Raw genomic sequence first — 19,693 nt, forward strand, 5'->3', positions numbered from 1 at the left:
TACTGAACATATGGCGCTTTATTTCTTACAGGAAGTATGTATTTTTCTTGCCTCGAAGGTATTATATGAAACTGGTTCATTAGAAACTAAGAACGGTGACTGTACTTTACCCTGCCATACGTACGAATTGAATTTGAATCACTGAAATTAAAATGAATGAGATCAGTGGGGGTGAAATTAATTAAATGGAGTGACATGAAATGATATCCGTAAAATCTGTTCATACACGATAACACTGCAATGTAAAGAGTGCATTTCATTGACTTCATCACCATTATTTCAGTGAATTTTATTCTATCATATTCATCTATACTGCTAGATAAGCCTTAGCCCTCGCTGCACCCATTACCCCAGTGGTGTTATTTTGACATACCTTGTCGAAGAATCTCTGTTTGAAACGTCGGAAGCTCTAGGAGAAAACGTTAGAGTCCATCAACACTTGAATAATGCCTAGAGTCTTTCTCAATTAGCCAACCGCCTCGCAAGAAATTCAAGAATCGAGTTTAAGTCTTGGTCTAGCACAAAATTCCATTTGTCACAGTGTATTCATTACATGTCAGGTTCAGCATTTCTGAAAGGTTTTCCCTGGTACCATTTAATTGGTTTTTATTCCAAATGATTCCAGTCATTTCATTCATAGGCTGAAGTTGGATGTAAACCGTTCAGTGAATGAAATCCAAAGACAACTAAGATTCCTGATCGTCCGATTATAAGACATTATCAACATTAGTGAACGGTAATAGCATGCGTTGGCATCGTTGTGACTGGGAATATCGGTAACGGAATGAATGACTATGAGCATTACAGAACTGAATTGTTATTCTCGACTTTGAAATAGAACCAACACTGTTTGCTATTTTACAGATTTAGGTACATGCAAACATCTCGAGCTGCTTATGGTGTTGCTGCTGCTGCTGCTGTTGCTGTTGTTGTTTTTGATGGTGATGATGATGATGATGATGATGATGATGATGATGATGATGATGTTCACGATGATATAGACAGCACACATGATGTAATCCAAGGTTTTGCTGAAGTATATGAGAGGATGAAGACATTACTGTCTTGTAGGATAGGATTGTTACATTCGAGAAGAGGAGAAAGAGCAGAATTTTTTGGAAAATGTGGATCAGACGAAAAACACGGAACGGGAAAAGGATAGAGTCCTGTGAGGATTTCGCGTGGTTAGAAGGAACATTATATTCCAAACTAACCAGAGAAGAAAACATACTTTAAAAAGGCAACTACAGATATCAAATGGATTACATTGTCATTATACAATGGTTTAAGCACCACATGAACGTCCTGAAAAGCATCACATATTTAGGTACAGTGTGGATCCAGTACGTAAACTAATAACGCTGAACAGTAAGCTAAAATTCAAAAGAATATAGGGAAACAGGAAGCATACTAACTAGAAAGAAATAAAACACAGTCATACGAAGTGGAATTTTTCTCGTGAGGAGATTGACGGGCCGCATAAAAGCATACTAGTGGTTCCCTTTTATTTCCCATCCTGGCCCCCGATTGCTCACTTTTGGCGGAATAACACCAATAAACAGTTGTTTCATGGACGATAACGGTGGAGTGAAACAAAAAAAAAATGCTTTTACTGAGTTACAGAGACATTAAGCGATAAACTGTTAAGTTGCCTTAACGGAATTTGAACTTGCTGCCCCCCCCCCCCCCCCCCCCCCGCCGCTCTTTTCCCATTTGTCAAGACTTGAATTTCACCATGGGTTCTGGCGAAGATAAATTGTGGCCACCTGATTTGACATGAGAAACGACAAATTGCCTTGAAGCAACACAAGATGGAAGTGAGACACCAGAAATGATTATTTCAGTACGTTATATTAGTTCCTTACTGATGTGACACATCACCAATTGCTCCATCTGCGAATGGAAGGAAAAGTGTTTCGTTTACTTTGTACCCACCGCCATACACGGTACGGTGACTTAGAAAGCACATATTTAAAATTGAAAAAGAAAAGGTTGAGGCAAAGCTGCGTAATATAAATAATTCCCACGTGAGTAAAACGTTAATCGGATAAACTGTGGGAAACGTCTCTTAAGCTCAGAAGAAAGAGCTCGTGAATGATGACAGTGCATAGAAATTTTCACGTTGATGAGTTGCCTAGCGCATCTGCCGAGATCATAGAATGATATAGGAAGTAGGATGCTATTTGAGTTCGTGTCAAAAATCAATCAAATAGAAAAACAATAGAGGGGTGTCAGATAATGTTCGGTTTGATGTCAGAAAAAGTAAAGATTCCAGACAAGCAGTTCTCACACAATGCTTAGTAATGGAACAAAAACATGTCCGGGCTAATGAGGAGGTAGGAGATACCTACTAAGAATTTAGAAAGTAATAAATGGCGTGAAATTCCACTAAGTAATGCTGATGGGGGACGTTAATGTAAAAATGAGTAAAAAAACCGATTCTTTAGCGGTAAACTTTGGGTGTTATATCAGAAATGACAGTGAACATATATTAGCAAAATTCAACGTGAGGAAATGCTTTTGCTTGAGACATGTGTCCAGCAGAAACGAGGAGGGAACGGGTGAGGCGAGAACCAAAAGAAAATTAGAATGAAATTTATATCATTAAACGATAAATAAATTTAAGAATATGTGACGATCGTAGACAACCTTAAAACATAAAATAATGATTGGATAGTAAGATGCAGATTAAAAACAGATACAAAACTAGAAGGAAAGTGACTCTCATGAAACTTCACGTTAGAAGTGTACGTTATGAAAATTTATTCAGCAAAGATGAGTCAGCAACAATTTAGGGCTTTGAAAATGAAGACGTAAGTGAAAAGGTACTTATTGAACAGAGGTACTTAGGCAAACTGCTAAAGATGTTACAGCAATGAAGAAAGCAAAGGAGCAAAGTAGCTATTCAAAAAATGTGCGAGCTCAAACCTAGCGACAACATATATAGAACATACTGAATTAAACAAAAATATCCGTAAACCCAGCTCAGAAACCACGAATATAACACATCCTCCTTTGTCTAACACTCTGCCTGAGATGTTAGAACCTAAAGTGTATGTCGTATGGAAACTAAACAACTTCTTTCTAGAGCAAGTGAGTAGCGATAAAATGAGGTCTTGAATTAAAACAGCTGAAAGTGGTACACGAGAAACACACCGGACCCTTTTATTCGACACTGTTATATATATATATTACTTCGTAGATTTAGAAAATACTGGCCGCTTGGCGGTGATTTGATGATAATAATGCTGACATTGGCAGGGGATGGAAGGGAGAAAGCTAATTTACATGACGTCGTACTTTAGCTGAGAGCTCATAAATGGCTGAAATTGTTAGTCTCTAGATCATATGTTTAGAGAAGTCTTACACCAGTTTTGAGCGCACAGTTTAGCTCACACTTTTCCAAGCACTGGATTGGTAAACGTAGTTTTTGCGCTTCTACGCATTACCTTACAGCCAAACTAAAGACACAATCAACCACAAATGACGTTATCGGAAACAATATTTTGATTCAAACACTTTTTCATGTCAGTTTCAGCTAGTGGATGGTTCACACCCATTACAGTATTATTAAAATCAGCTCCAATGTAACCTATTTAATTGATCGAGAGATAGCTTTGTGTTATTTTGTTAGTTTAGTTTCCCATGGATCATTTGTACGATGAATCGTAATGATGCGGAACGAGTCATTTGAAGTTTACATCGCAAATTATTTTGTTAATATGGCTATATGCGGATCATTTACAAGACTTTTTTATTTTTATTGTTTTTATTAAATATACAGAAGTGAGTTAGTAATTTATATCAACCACCATTTGCACGTTACAATATTAGAAATTCTTCTACGGAATAGAAGGAGTTGTCGAGGAGAAACCTTTTCAGTTTGTTTTCAAATTTTACTTAGCTGTCCATCAGACATATCACTGGGTAAATGATCAAATTTTTTTAGTTGCAGTGTTGTGCACGCCTTTTCGTGCTAAAGACAACTTTAATGTGGAGTAATGAATGTCATTTTCCGTCTGATATTGTAATTATGTACTCCGTTGTTCCTGTTGATCTATAGTGGATTATATACAACAAATTTCATGACAGAATAAATATTCTATGAAGCAATAGTCAAAATGCCTATCTCTTTATTGTAGAGTACAACTGTTTCTGTCGGCAAGACTGGAGCAGCTTCTTAGAGTCTCAACATGGAGGCTGTATGTTTGTCCTACACTCTTTGTGTGAGCACTAATGTTTACTGCACTGCGCTCAAGTTTACTGTTGCTGAAGACCAAGGTTTACTCTCGGCGTGTGTCATTCGCTGCGACTGAGAGGCCAGACACTTATCTCGACGTATGTATCACTCTGTAGTTTGCAAAAGAATACGCGAAGCCACCTGAAACCCAGTTATCTTGCAGTGCTCATGAATTAGTAAAAATACGCGAAGTCATAATTTGGTTTTGACGGATTCGTAAGTTAGATGGGTTCCTCATCGATTGATTACTGACAAGGTGAACGCGCTCACGATTTTTTTTAGTAGCTGCATCGACTGTTTCAATTAGAAACTAACAAATTCTGTGCGTTCATCTGTTGGTATGGCTCAGGTGTGGTCTACTGCTTCATGTCAGAAACAAAACAACGATCAAAGCAGTTGGTGAAATTCTGTGTCCTCCCGCCTTTGAAGGCGACCTCGCTTTCATCTACCAGCGTAATATAAGTGGAATTAGTTTTGTCCAGTATTGTATTAGTACACCCATCCTATAGTATTATGCCAACGGCCTTGCCGCAGTGGTAAGACCGATTCCGTCAGATCATCGAAGTTAGCGCTGTTGGGCTGGGTTAGCACTTGGATGGATAACTATCCGGTCTGCCGAGTGCTGTTGGCAAGCGGGGTGCACTCAGCCCTTGTGAGGCAAACTGAGGAGCTAATTGATTGAGAGGTGGTGGCTCCGGTCTCATAAACTGACACACGGCCGGGAGAGCGGTGTGCTGACCACATGCCCTTCCATATCCGCATCCAGTGACGCCTGTCGTTGAGGAAGACACGGCGGCCGGTTAGTACCTTTAGATCTCCACAACGGAGTTTAGTTTGGACTTTGTTTTTTATCCTATAGTATAATAGTGTACTTATACCGATAATAGCAAATTATTACCCTTAATTCACAGGCCAATTAGGTATAAAACTTTTAGTGTAAAATCTAAATACAAAGGCCCGATACAGATCCGAGCCTTTCTTCCGACCATTGAGGGTGGCGGAAAACCATCTTATCTATCTTTTCCTATCTTTCTTTTTACTAACGTTTTTACTTAACACCCTCCGTTTCCTTTAACTAAATTGTAGCTTATACTTTGCTTAGTTTTCTGGTGCCTCATTTATTATTATTTTGATTTTCTTTGCTGAAAACGAGTTTTGCTTGTAATTTGGAATAATTTATGTTGTTACGTGATGATAATTGTTAAAATACAACCTGTTTTAACGTATGAAGTAATGGGCCTTTAATTGTGCAATAAATGAATAAAAATAAATTTAAAGAAATCAGTATGATCCAAAGAGTAATACGATAACTATCGGCTATTAGACAAGTATTATGGATCGACAGGGCGGAAAAAACGAGAAAAGCTCTGGAATGAAAAAGAAAACAAAAATAGGCTATTATCAGGATTAAGCAAATGTCCACGAAGACTCTTTTGAAATACGAACTGTTGAAACAGCTACCCTATTCTAGAGTTTTGCCATATTCTGACTTGCACCTCCCCAACTGAAAAAATATATAGACCTAGCTGGAAAATGTTTTGAGGGTAAAAAAGATATAACAGCCACAGTTGGATACTTTATGACAATTCAGAGCTGCACTTCATGGATGGAAAACTTTGGATGGAATGCACTGAGTTGGAAAGGTACTAAACAGAAAAATAAGTGCATCGTTGATCCCTTGACCTAAAAAACACAGTGTTTCACTAATAAGCCGAGAACGTATCACCTTGCTTTTGTAGGTCGTGCTAGGATACATAGGTAATTTCTTTTTGTTTTCAATCTCCCATAAGAGTAATTGTGTACGTTGTCAGATGGTTTTTCAAAATATGTAAATGCTAAGCAGACTTTGCAACTAAACTGTTTTGTTATTTCAGTTGATTTTGCAATTTGATATTATTGTCTGGTCTTCTAATTGTACGAGGCAAGCTAATGAAGTTCAGATATCAAAATATATCGAGAACTATGCATAATAAAAAATAAATCAGTACAGACCGAAACCACGTTACCTTTGCACCAAGATACACAGAAAATGTCTTTGAAGAGCTTCCAAACTTTTGTTGATGAAGTTCGAATTCACTCTGTAGATGTAGAACATCAAATAGCCTTCTGTCTTGCCGATACGAAACGTCAGGGAGGCGTAGACCTACTCTTCCAACGAGGCAATGCATATAATTACTGAACTCACTCGCCTAGATATTCCGTGGTCTCCATAGCCAGCTACCTTCTGTAGTGGGGGTCACTTTGGAAGTAGCCGGTTCGAAATCTGGCGGTGGAAGGAATTTTCGCCACTAGTATTTGGCTGGCAAGGGGGAGAGGAAGAGGTGCTGTACAGTACCTGATCACCAGACTGTGCGTCAGTGCGTAAAGCTAAGTTCCAAACCTTCCTCCGTGTCTCACTCAGTGATGTAAGTGATACTGTTGACAGAGATCCACTATCGTATGGGGACGTTAAGCTCGGGGGCCCCCTTTGTGCTGTTCTAGAGGAATAGGGTATGTGTAAGCAGGAGGTTTCGCACTCTGTCCCCTTTCGTCATCATGCAACATAAACACGAAACTTCACTGCACATACACCCATTACGTCAGACGCGCGTAAAACATAACTTTCCTACTTCGAGAAGGAAAGGAGTCAGTCCACATGAAGAAACAAAAGTGTTTCCAATTTAGTGGTAGAACCCACAGCTCGGGATTTCCATCCACTCATTCCGTACCATTTGAATTTACTATCAACTCCACTGACCGGTGCTAACACTTGACCTGCCTCCTGTTGAGAAAAGAAGCTGGAACTTGCGGCGCAATTTCTGTGGTTAATCTCCTTGCTCAGTGATGTTCGTAGACTTCTAATTGTCCAGCTACGACATTAACTCTACAATGGCAGCAGCTATGGTTGTAAGTGATACCTGAAAAATACTGGAAAAAACAAGTGTCCCCCTACGATGTCTCTCACAGTCTCGTCACAGGAGCCCTGTAATACGTGATATTATTAGGAAGGGAAATCCTGTTGTCTACTAATAATCTCAATTCATTTTTTGTTACAACAAGGTTATGTTATCTAATTAATAATTTCATATTCACTATGTCGAAGTCTTCTGCAAATTCTAACTGATTTAAAAGTGGAATAATAGAAATTTTCATTTCTAAAAGTGAAAAATTGCCCAATGGTTGTAGTTGGTGAAGTTCAGTCATGAAAGTTGCTCGCCCCATTTGGAGATCGTCAGTCAACTGTTATAGTTAAATTCAGTCAATCACATACAAACACTCCACTTGCCATGCGGTATTTAACACTGGCATCATTACGGAAGACAGCTAATAAGAACGACACACTGGTTACTTCCTCTCTCTGATTTCAAAGTTCCGTACAAATGACTGAAAATTTATCGAAGTACAACACATCCGAGGTAAAGTTCGGAGACAGCGCTGGATAACACGGAAGACTCCTTATCCAACGGGTCGCTCACTTGACTGTCCACTCATATGCTCCTGGGTCAGCCGAAGTTCCAGCACGAAGCGCTTTGCAACGAATCGTTGCAGCTTCTTACCTTTTTTGCCTACTCTTTCTCGTTTTATGGGTTCTTCTCTTCTTCATTCGGCTTGCAGCTCCGTCGATGATCGTGCAATAGATTTCGTTCACCGGCGCGGCTGGCTGCTTAACATTATAGGGAAACCATTGTTGCGGGTCGATTTCGACTGTCTGCGCGCCTGTTTTATACGACGACTCAACGGTCAGAGTATAGGTGCAACCAGGTGCACCGGCTTCCGACTTGCTGCGCGGATGAAATCGTGTAGTAAGGGCGGTTACATACAAATGTTTCGATAGAACGATGAAACACCCAAAAGTGATGTTGAAATAACTGAAAACAAGAAAGGTGTAGACAAAGTGTTTAAACTGCAAATAACCAAGAAATGGAATTTTGTTATGTCAACGAGCTTTAGCAATCGTGCCCGTTCTGATCGTTCTAGTTGATACTTGCATTCGTATTTGGGATTTTTTCAGTGATGAGACTTTTTTTACTGAAAGAAGATTTCTGTTGAGTAAAGCTCAGTAAAAAGTACCATCCTGTCTTACAAGATAAAACAAACAGAATTTTTAAGTAAACAGGAGATCCCTTTTGATGTGGATTGTGGCTAAAATATTTAAGTCAAAATGGTCAAAAGCCATACCACATCGTTAATTTTTTGAGTCTACAACATACTAAAATTTCGGCATTGTCCATTTAAATGATAAGACTATAAATCTACACAGATTTTACTAAACTGTGTGTATCGGTATTTTTTACTGAACTTACCCATTTCAGATTGTATACAGAGAAGAATGAAACAGCTGAAATTTTTTTATGTATTATTACATGTTTTTATCGAGTTTGAACTCTTTATCTCAATTTCGTGCCAACCATAAAAAACATACTAAAACTTCAAGCGTCCTTACTTCACCTTCTTAGAATTCAGGAAACATTATTTCTCTTGATCTACGACAACTTAATGAAAGAAAGTTATAATAAAAAATAGTTGTTATTCATCTGCAAATATTATACAGGAATCGCGCCGACATGTAGTTGCGCTAGAGACACATGGCATTAGGGATCACCTCCTCTTGTAATCAAATGCCTTCGAAGTTATGAAGCACATATAGAACAAACACCATCCGAACAGACCCTGAAGGTCCACCGATGCCGATCGGTCGCTGTATCGTCCACAGTCCTTAGGCGTCATGGGTGGCCGCTCTCCCGGCCGTTGTCAGGTTTCGTGACCGGAGCCACTACTTCTCAGTCAAGAAGCTCCTCAATTGTTCTCACAAGGGTAGAATGCACCCCGCTTGCCAACAGCATTCGGCAGACCCGGATGGTGACCCATCCAAGTTCTAGACAAGCCCGACAGCGCTAAACTTCGGTGATCTAGGGGTAACCGGTGTTACCACTATGGCAAGGCCATTGGTAATCCACGTACAGAGCGCCATATAAATACCAAGTAAGGTAGGGAAGATATACTTGCTTCGCCACAAAAACTGTCTCCCCATATTTCATCCAACATCTTTGTGATCGTCGCCGCGCACGTTGCAGGTCTGCATTATAGTTACAATAAACTATACAAGCAGCTGACACTGTTGTCCAAGTCAGTCTCTCTGAACGTATGTGACTCTGCGACATACCTGCGCACATGTACAATACGCGAATAAAACGTAATTCGTATGTGTCATACACTGGTGTATTATTAAAAAGTATCTCCAGAAACAGAAATAGCAATTCATTCTAGTTATTCGCTAGCTTGCTGCGTTTCGGTAGACGACAATCGATGATGTGTGTGTGTAGGTAGGTATAAGGATTCCTGCAGATAAGTGTTCCGGCATTCGCTATTCGGCCGGCCATTGTGTCGGTGAACGTACAGTCATGCTTGGCTGCCTGCTACGGTTCTGCACGCCGTCGCATACGGCCGTACCCTGCTTCTGACAGATCAAAAGTGCGAGTCTTACTTTACAGTCTGCAGCAGCCAATAACTCTATTTATCGTAATGACCCATTGACGAGTATCATTCCAAATTCTCCTGTATTTCACATTCAGCACTCACATATATTAATTGCAAAGGAATTTCCTCAAAGATAAGTAACGTAGTACTTGTAACAACTAAATCGTTTTAAGTTGTTATTAGTAGATGGAAACAAATAATTTGTCTATTTAAGGGATTAGCATTGCAAGTTCACAGGTTAATGTAAGTGCGAGATAAGCTATTTTAATGTGAAACGCTGGTACATTAATAACCGATGTAATTGCCAGAATGTGGAATGCAAGCATGCAAACGTGCATGTATTATGTTGTACAGGTGCCGGACGTCAGTTCGTGGGTTGGAGTTCCACTCCCGTTGCACTTTGTCCGTCAATACAGGGACGGTTATTAATGCTGGTTGTGGATGACGCTGGAATTGACGTACGATGAAGTCCCACGTGTGCTCAACTGGAGACGGACGTAATGATTGAGCAGGCCAAAGCAACATGTCGACACTGTGTAGAGCATGTTGGGTTACAACAGCGGTATGTGGGCGAGCATTATCCAGTTGGAAAACATCCCCTGGAATGCTATTCATAAATGGCAGCACATAAAGTCTAATCACCAGACTGACGTTCAAATTTGCAGTCAGGATGCGTGAGACAACCAAGAGAGTGCTTTTGCTGGCATACAAAATCGCACCCCTGGCCATAACTCCATGTGCAGGTTCAAATGGCTCTGAGCACTATGGGATTTAACATCTGAGATCATCAGTCCCCTAGAACTTAGAACTACTTAAACCTAACTAACCTAAGGACCTCACACACATCCATGCCCGAGGCAATATTCGGACCTGCGACCGTAGCGGTCCATGTGCAGGTCCAATGTGTCTCGGCCACAGACAGGTTGGTTGCAGGCCCTCACCTGGCCTCCTACTAATCAACACACTGTCATCACTGACACGAGTCAGAAGCAGCTTCCATCAGAAAACACAACAGACCTCCAACCTGCCCTCCAATGAGCTCTCGCTTGACACCTATGGAATCGCAGTGGCGGTGGTTTGGGGTCAGTGGGGTGCACGCTACAGGGCGTCTGTCTCGAGGCTGTCCTTGATGTAACAGATTCGTAACAGTTCGTTGTGTCATTATGGTGCCAACTGCTGCTCAAATTGCTGCTGCAGGTACAGTACGATGGCCTAGAGCCCCAAGCCGAACACAATGGTCGTCCGTCTTGGTGGTTCTGTCTGGTCGTCCAGAGTCTGGTTTGATTGGAACCGTATAGTCTCGTCACCACCGCTGACAGCAATCATGTACAGTGGCTACATTCCTGCCAAGTCCGTCTGTAATAATGCAGAAGGGACATCCATTTTCTCGTAGCCCTATTACACGACCTCCTTCAAACTCAGTGAGATGGTGATACGGCGTCTTTGTCGTCTTAAGGCATTCCTGACGAACATCAACTCACCACGTTCAATCTCAAAGGTAACTAACGCTCGCTACCGTTACAGCGTGTATTTAAAACAAATCTGATTTGCATCCTCCACTCTTATGTAGTTGGACCCAAATTTAAATACGTCATGTTTCAGGTGTAGAAACACGCGTGCCAACTTTCGGTTATGTTGCACAACCCCTCTTGGTGTTGCGATTTTTTTTCCATCGGTGCCTAATGATGAACTGTACACCACGAGACTGAATACAATCTGGTGGCGTTGCAAACACATGACGCAATAAGAAAAGTATATAAACGTAGTACAAATGAATGGCGAATCGTTCGAGCGTAGGTAAGTGCCGAAAATGGGAAATCTACTGAAATAAGCGGCTGACAAGGCCAGATTGTTAGGGTCCGACACGTGCTAACGAGCAACTCGCAAACGACGAAGATATTCGGCTGCTCGCGCCCTGCTCTAGCTGTAAACATCTGTGGAAAGTGGTTAAAGAACTTTGAAACTATAAGTAGCTGACAAGGTGTTGGACGTCCACACTTCATTATACACCGTGGAGGTTGAAGGCTTCCCACAACGCAAAGCAGGGTAGGCGGTATTCTATGGTACGGGGCCGTGCTAAAGTGCAGTAATACCGAATTTTTTACGTGAAAGCTCTTAAAGCTTTTTTTTTTAAAAAAACTTTATTAATATTCTGCATGTTTATTGTTCATGTCATTTCTCAATGTAGTCACGCTCGTGATGAACACATTTTCCCCGATGAGAGACCAGTTTGTTGATACTGTCTCCGTAGAACGTTTGACTTCGTTGACGCAGCCCCAACCTCACCTCTGTTTGAACCACTTTATCACTATCAAAGTGAGTCCTCGAAGGTATCCTTTAAGTTTTGGAAACAGATGAAAGTCGGATGGGCCAAGTTGGGACTGTATGGAGGACAATCGAAGACAGTGAACCCATGGCGTCGGATTTTTGCAACGCTGTTGTCATGCTGAAGTAGAGGGTGCTCCATGTCTGGACGAACATTTCTGCGGTTGAAAACTCGGTTACAGCACGCAGTTTCTCACACACCGACATAGTTATATTACACACTGCCATGTTACATACTACAGTTCGGAGCCCTCTAGCGGTAGAGAATTGCAGCTTATGTCAGCGAAGCGGGAACGTCGACTGAGTAATACGCATGACGTGTACTACCTCAGCCAGCACTGAGCACGGAATAAAAAATTCGGAGGCAGTACTTTTCAGCACGCCCTCGTAGATCTGACGACAGAGTAGAATACTTGTGAAGACCCAAGTATGTTGAAGCACACGGTTCAGTTCACATTGTTGAACACAGGGCTCTGCAATAGACTACCACAACATTTTCCCACATTCGCCCAATGACATCTTCAGTTTCGATTCTAGTGGGTATCAGATCATCGGGACTGGACCGTGGATCTATGTAAACATGTTGCCTGCTCAAATGAATCACGCTCTTGTTACACCAAGGCGATGATCATGTCCGGATACGTCGTCATTCAGGGGAGTGGCTGCTCGAAGCGTGCATTGCGTCACAGATGCAGGGTTGTGGAGGGACGTTCATCTAGGCTTCCGAGGTACCTTTTGGAGTAATCGGTAGAAGTATGACATTTCTGGACTACGTGAACATTGTTGTGGACCTCCCTCCTGCATCGCTTCATGCTCAGTGTCTTCCCCAATGGCGATGGCATCTTTCAGCAGAATAACTGTCCATGTCATAAGGTCAGACTAGTTCTACAGGCGTTTGAGGAGCATGCTGGTGGAAATCACGTTGATATTTGGGCCACCAAATTCGTCTGATCTGAAGCCGATGGCACGAATCTGGGACGCATGTGGGTGCCACAATAGCACCCACAATCCGTCTCGTAATTAATGGGAATTGCATGATCTGAACGTAGATACGTGGTACCACATACCTTGGGAAACCTATCAAGGACTTGCCGAAACCATGCCATGCGGGATCACTGCTGTATTGCGATATAAAGGTCGACCAGTGCGCCATTAAGCAGGTACACATTAGTGTAAACTGATGCTGTTGTATTTTTTCCGTTATTACTAAGACGCTATGATGGATGTCATGTTAAACAGTGTTTGCGGAATACCCTTCTGGTACTTTAAACATAAAATTACCAGCTAATGCCTCTATAATTTACTGACGCATCATTCGGAGAGAAGGAATTCATGTGTCATTGGCCCATGACATACATATTTCATGCAAACGTATTACAGGGCTCCTGTGACGAGACTGTGAGAGACATCGTAGGGGGACACTTGTTTTTTCCAGTATTTTTCAGGTATCACTTACAACCATAGCTGCTGCCATTGTAGAGTTAATGTCGTAGCTGGACAATTAGAAGTCTACGAACATCACTGAGCAAGGAGATTAACCACAGAAATTGCGCCGCAAGTTCCAGCTTCTTTTCTCAACAGGAGGCAGGTCAAGAGTTAGCACCGGTCAGTGGAGTTGATAGTAAATTCAAATGGTACGGAATGAGTGGATGGAAATCCCGAGCTGTGGGTTCTACCACTAAATTGGAAACACTTTTGTTTCTTCATGTGGACTGACTCCTTTCCTTCTCGAAGTAGGAAAGTTATGTTTTACGCGCGTCTGACGTAATGGGTGTATGTTTACAGTATCTTCATTTATCACTTATCTTAGTGCAGCTAAGCATTGATTATGAGGCAGACGACAGGAATAATATATTTGTTTCGAAGTATTTGTTGAATACTATGGCGCAGGATACGAATTGTATGTTTACTACATTGACATGGTATGAGGTGATGTATTGCTCTTTCGCGCTCTAATATTCAAGCTCCTGTCCTCAGTGGGAGGGCAGTGTAATTGAGGAAGGGTCTTTCAATATTTGATGATCTGTAGGCCACTTTGCAAGGTTTAATTGTCGGTGCAATATGGTGATCTGTACAACATACTATCATATTGTTCTATTCATATACAAGACATCCTTTGTGCTGGGACATAGGATCGTTTACAAACTAATTTGAACAAGATGGAGGCAAGGTATGTACAGAAAGTTCCAAGAAAACAAGTGTTCAAAGAAAAGTTGAAGCAGCCCATCCATCTCTGGTGGGGATGCCGTCACTCATCCGCCACTGTGGCATTAGGACATCTCCAGACCTGTAGCTGTAGGATACTGAAAATTCCAGCCTTTTTTTCTCTTCTGTAAGACAGTGCTTCGAATTCTGTTTGTATAATTGTTCTTAGTCCTCCCCCCCCCCCCCCTCCCTGTCTGTGCTTAGAGAGTGCCTTCTTTCCAAACAACAAGAATGCTTTTATGATTAATGGTGCTTTCGTGAGCATGCATAGGCTTTTAACGATGAGAACGTTTAATGTTTTTAACGTTTCTGAGACATATATTGATAGAAGGATGAACATTTCACATGATGCATCACCCATGCTGGGTATGAATACACGGCTGGACACAGCTGACATGTTCCATTAGGATTGCTAGGAACAAAGCAGCATGTGCTATTCTGTGATGTCAGTATCTGCAGGTATCTTGTCAGCAATGGTAAACACATGTGCTGCCCAGAGGCGTCTCGCATATGGGGTGGGTGTGAGCGCGCCTTGGAGTTCTGTGATATCAGTGTAATACTCGAAGAACTGTAACTGTATACCCGAAAATAGGCCGAACTTTGACCTGCTCGCTGTAGGCAGCAGCAGCGTGAGAGTGATGGCTCACGCTGGCCTGTGTCTGGCGGTTGCTCACAGTGGAGTTGACGCATGCGCACCCTTGAAGCATCTGTGCTCTGCAAATAGGTCTTCGCTCCCGTCCGGTTGCGTCAGCAATGGTGCCTAGGTGATCACGTATTTTGAGAGGAATTTCTCAAGTGTAAAGTATGACAGGGAGGTCGCCACGTCATGCCTGAGAGACCTGAACGGGCAACTGTGTGTGGCTTCGCAGGTGATGGCAGCGTCATTTGCTGGGGCTGCGGGAGCTTCCTGACTTCTGGGAGCCTGTGCAGTAGCCTCTTGTGCAGTCCAGTGGACAGGGGATGGCTTGCGGTGCCTGCATACATTGTTTGCGTGACTGTTGCATTATTTTGTGAGCAAGTCTGCAGACAGTGCTATGCATTATGAGGACAATTTACAAGCTTATTTCGTATCTGCACATCAGAGTACTGCATTATTCACAGGGAGCAGCAGGCAGTGTCTGTGCACGTTGTTTGTGTGTCTTTTGCATTATTTTGTGAGCAGGTCTGTAGGCTGTGCTATGTATTATTTGGACAGTTGAAAAGTTGATTTCATGTCTATACATCAGTGTACTGCATTATTTAGGAGGAGTCTGTGTGGTGTGTACTGAAATTATTTTGGTAATTTAGCAGTTGTTTGTGTGTCAGTAATGCATTATTTAGGAGTAGTTTACAGGTCTGTAGGGTGTGTGGTGTGACCCCAAGAATATCAGAGCATGTGTTTTGTATCAGTGTGATAAATATAGTAACTCAAATCCATCCCTAAATAAATTGTCCCAAAATAAATAAAGTACACTCGTTCCTCTCTCCAGCAGCCCAGCGCAAGCTGAGTCATTTCCCCCTCCAGACAGCCATCTTGGGTTACGTCATGGAATGGACGACAGCACCGTCTGGTGGTGGTACTTTGTACTAGGTCAGTTGGACTCCGGACCCCATGGCGACACACATTTTCCCTCGATTTTCCCTCGCCATCATTGATTAAGTCACAGAACAGACAACAGTGCCCTCTGGTGGTAGTACTGTGTACTAGGTCAGTCGTATCACAGACCCCATGGCGACCACACTGTTTACCACAATTTCCCACCCCCCCACCCCAGACCACCATCTTGGATTACGTCACAGAACGGTCAACAGTGCCCTCCGGTGGCAGTATTATTTACTAGGTCAGTTGGACTCCAGACCCCATGGTGACTACACTTGATGGTGGTACTGCCTCTATTTGTTTAAATAAATAGTGCATGCAAAATAAAGACTTATGCCCAGCATAGGTCAAGTCCTCTTCCTGCCATTTCCTAGGATGAGGTGATGGTCAGATGACTTAAGTTAGTGGAGGTAGCCCAACTGCCCTTTCTTTCTTGCCATTTTCTTAGATTAGTAGAGATGTGTTGCATTGTCCTGATGGAATTTGAACTTCCCGCCATTTTCTGGGGGGAGGGGGGTTAGTTTAGTGGTGGTAGCCCAATTGACCTATCTTCCCGCCTAAGGCCGCCATCTTGGGTAACGTCATCAGTTGACGTCACGGCCGCTATCTTGGATGACGTCATCGCCACCATCTTGGATTTGAGGTGTAACCGCCTTACCTCACCACTCACGTGATTATCAGATGGTATTGATATCTCATGTGGACACACAAACATTCAGGAATGAAGTCTCCTTAACACTCTTAATTTGTAATTTCACCAACCATTAAATCAGTGGAATTATGTTGACAAACAAGTGGCATTACTAGACACCAGGTGTTCCAGCTACATTCTGCTACCAATTACCTGAAATAATCGTATGCTCTTGTAGAGGTAAGACACATTTTGTAAGAATGACTGAAATTTTTATCTACATGGTTTTTCTTTTGCAAGGCCTTTATCACATGAGGCAACAATTTGGTTGCTGCAGAAGCTTTATTTTCTTACTTTATTGCATATTCACTTCGCACAGTGTATTCAGCTTTCTCTTGATTTGATCAATATTGTCATGGGGTGATATATCTGGATCGAGGGGAACACCTTTTGGTAACACTGGAAATCAAACAGTTGTATAAAATAACAAAATCTATCAATGAGAACTTTGTGAAAGTGCTCTGAACATATTGCGCTGAATTTGACTGATGTGTTATATTTCGTCGTAATGCTTTGTTCACAAACTTTTTCTTGCGCTCTCCTTTGTAGGCATCATAAAAGTTTGAAGCCAGTGATGGTAAAAATCGGAACGGATTGTCCATATTTAACCAAAAGTATCATTTTAGTTAAAGCACTTACCTGTAGAAAGTAACAGCTGACTTTCTACATCTTTTTTAGTACCCGTAGGTAACACAAACAACCATATTTACACAAACATATTTCGATGAATGACGATGCAGTACACACATTAAACTCCAGTGTTTTGATTTTCCTACTATGGCAGAGCGCTTAAGGCGTTGGCGTCATGATTACTGCATTAGGGTACCTCTGTAGATTCGATGACTTTGGACCAATATTCACATGTTTTCGGTCGCTACTAACTTTAGCTTTCAGTAATGTGTGCAGACAGTATCTTCATTGAACATATAAACTAGTTTAAACCAATTCAGATTCAGTTACATGTAATATTTCTGTGATCTCTAACTCGGCCAAAGTAGAAGTAGACGCACTGAACACGTCAGCTGCTAACTATGGTTGACTACATTGGCTGTGCCGAAAAAGTTGTCAGCTGCTTCAAGGCCTCTGTACATGAACAAACAGTTCGTCAGATTTTACTTTGTTTGTCAAATATTTGACTGTCTATGGCTCTCCTTGCCGTGTTTGTCTAACATAGAGTATGATTGACAGAAATTTTGATTGATGAAAAATTTGACAGAATGGTGGACGTTGTATTGATGTATAGTAAAAAATGGTTTTATTACGATTTCTCTCCGTGTGTTGTGAGTTTGCACAACTATGGAAGCTATGATAAGGATAAAGACGAAATGGTAATGAGAGTTAACTAAAACGGTGGTGGTGTCATATCTTTCCCAGTCGTATAAAGTATTATGTAAAAGAGGTTAAAGAAGAAAGTCAGTATTCCACGCACAACATACAAGCCGAAGTGCACTAAAGTAATAAAATCTAAGTTCTCCGGATCTCCCACAGGCGATGTAGGCTATATATTCCCACGTTGTGTTATTTTATTGAACTGTCATTAGAGGACCAAATAGAAGAGAGTTAACTTTCACACACTTATGCCTTCTTTCTCAATGTGAGGGCTAAGTAACTATAAATAAAAAATGGCTCTGAGCACTATGGGACTTAACATCTATGGTCATCAGTCCCCTAGAACTTAGAACTACTTAAACCTAACTAACCTAAGGACAACACACAACACCCAGCCATCACGAGGCAGAGAAAATCCCTGACCCCGCCGAACTATAAATAAAGTAATATGAGTTTCACTCTCCATTCGCAGAAATTTTACATAATCATCATATTCCGAGTGTAACATTTCCTTTAACGGGTTTTCATATCGTTTTAAACTGTTTCTTGGACTAGACTCTTGATTTCTTCTTCTGCTTTAAACGATGCGCCAGAATCAATGTTAGTAATGCTTTACCTGCAATTGTAGCCATTCCCACAAGTGACAAAATACAGCATATAGAAAGAGCATTGTTTCAAAATTGATGTTAAATTGATAAAGCATGTTGGTATGTGTGTAGGCTTGTTTTACAAATCCGTGGCTCGATAAGAGCGTGTTTGACAAACAACTTTGATCGTTTACGTTGGCCTTCAGGCCTTTGAAACAAGTCATATACATGGCACACACCACTATCTCCTTCACGTTAAGGTTCGAAACCAACACATACTAGAACAGTCAACCCACCTTCTTCGAAATACCCGCTGTTGACGCGACCGTTAACCTCTTTACGTTTGAGAAGGTGAAATGGTAACAAACAGTCTGAAACCCTGTATTAACAGCTTTTTACTTTTACAAGTGACTGAATTATAGTTGTTTAGTGAATTCGTGTATTTTTTGCATTGCAAGTAATTTGGTCCATTGCGTTTGCAGGAGTAGGATGTCAACATGATATGAAGCATTTAGTTTTCTGACGAAATAACATCTGTTTCTGTCCATAATGTTCCGTTTGTGTATGAAAGAAGCGCGTAGTTTCATGATTTCTGCCGAATCCAGTGGAGATACAGAAATAGTATGAAAATAAGACATATTAGAAAAATTGTTTATAGAGAAAACTCTTGCAGTGAGTTAGATATTAAGTTTCTAATGAGTCAAAGTCTTCTTCATTTATCGAGTTTTTGATCTGATTAGGCCTCCCAAGGTATAAATGTAAGTAAACACTCTCAGGTAGAAGATCATTCGTATTTGCCTGTCAACGATGTCACTACTTAGCTTCAACCTGTAAATTCACTGACTTATTTTCGTGTTTTTTGTGCAACTAAACGGTGCTCAAGATTTCACCACCACAATAAAGAAACATTTGCTAACTGAACAGTATGCCGCAGAAGTCGCTTGCAACTGGTTACCACCACTAGTCAGGCGTTGGTTTCAACATAATATCGTCGTGTGCGATCTGTATCATCACAACCTATCAGCACCGACCGAGACCATTCGAAACAGCTACTCCCCTCAGCCACACCGCGGTACCATGACTCTTCGTACAGTCAACAATCATAAAACTACCTTCCCTGTTTTACAATAATGCTCTTTTGAGCCAGAGTCCGTTGTTGTTGTGGTCTTCTGTCCTGAGACTGGTTTGATGCAGCTCTCCATGCTACTCTATCCTGTGCAAGCTTCTTCATCTCCCAGTACTTACTGCAACCTACATCCTTCTGAATCTGCTTACTGTAT

General features: G+C 41.4%; 1 protein-coding gene across 1 annotated transcript in view; it reads left to right on the forward strand.

Moving 5' to 3' along the window:
* The first annotated feature begins 874 nt into the window (after positions 1 to 874).
* Positions 875 to 19,693, forward strand: part of LOC126088352 (cilia- and flagella-associated protein 161-like) — a 122,515-nt gene continuing 103,696 nt past the window's right edge. Inside the window, exon 1 of the mRNA XM_049906489.1 lies at positions 875 to 1,036. Within this exon, the coding sequence (XP_049762446.1) occupies positions 875 to 1,036 (162 nt within the window). The remainder of the gene's footprint in view (positions 1,037 to 19,693) is intronic.

The sequence above is a fragment of the Schistocerca cancellata genome, chromosome 6 (genome assembly GCF_023864275.1).
Source record: "Schistocerca cancellata isolate TAMUIC-IGC-003103 chromosome 6, iqSchCanc2.1, whole genome shotgun sequence".
Taxonomy (NCBI): Eukaryota; Metazoa; Arthropoda; class Insecta; order Orthoptera; family Acrididae; genus Schistocerca; species Schistocerca cancellata.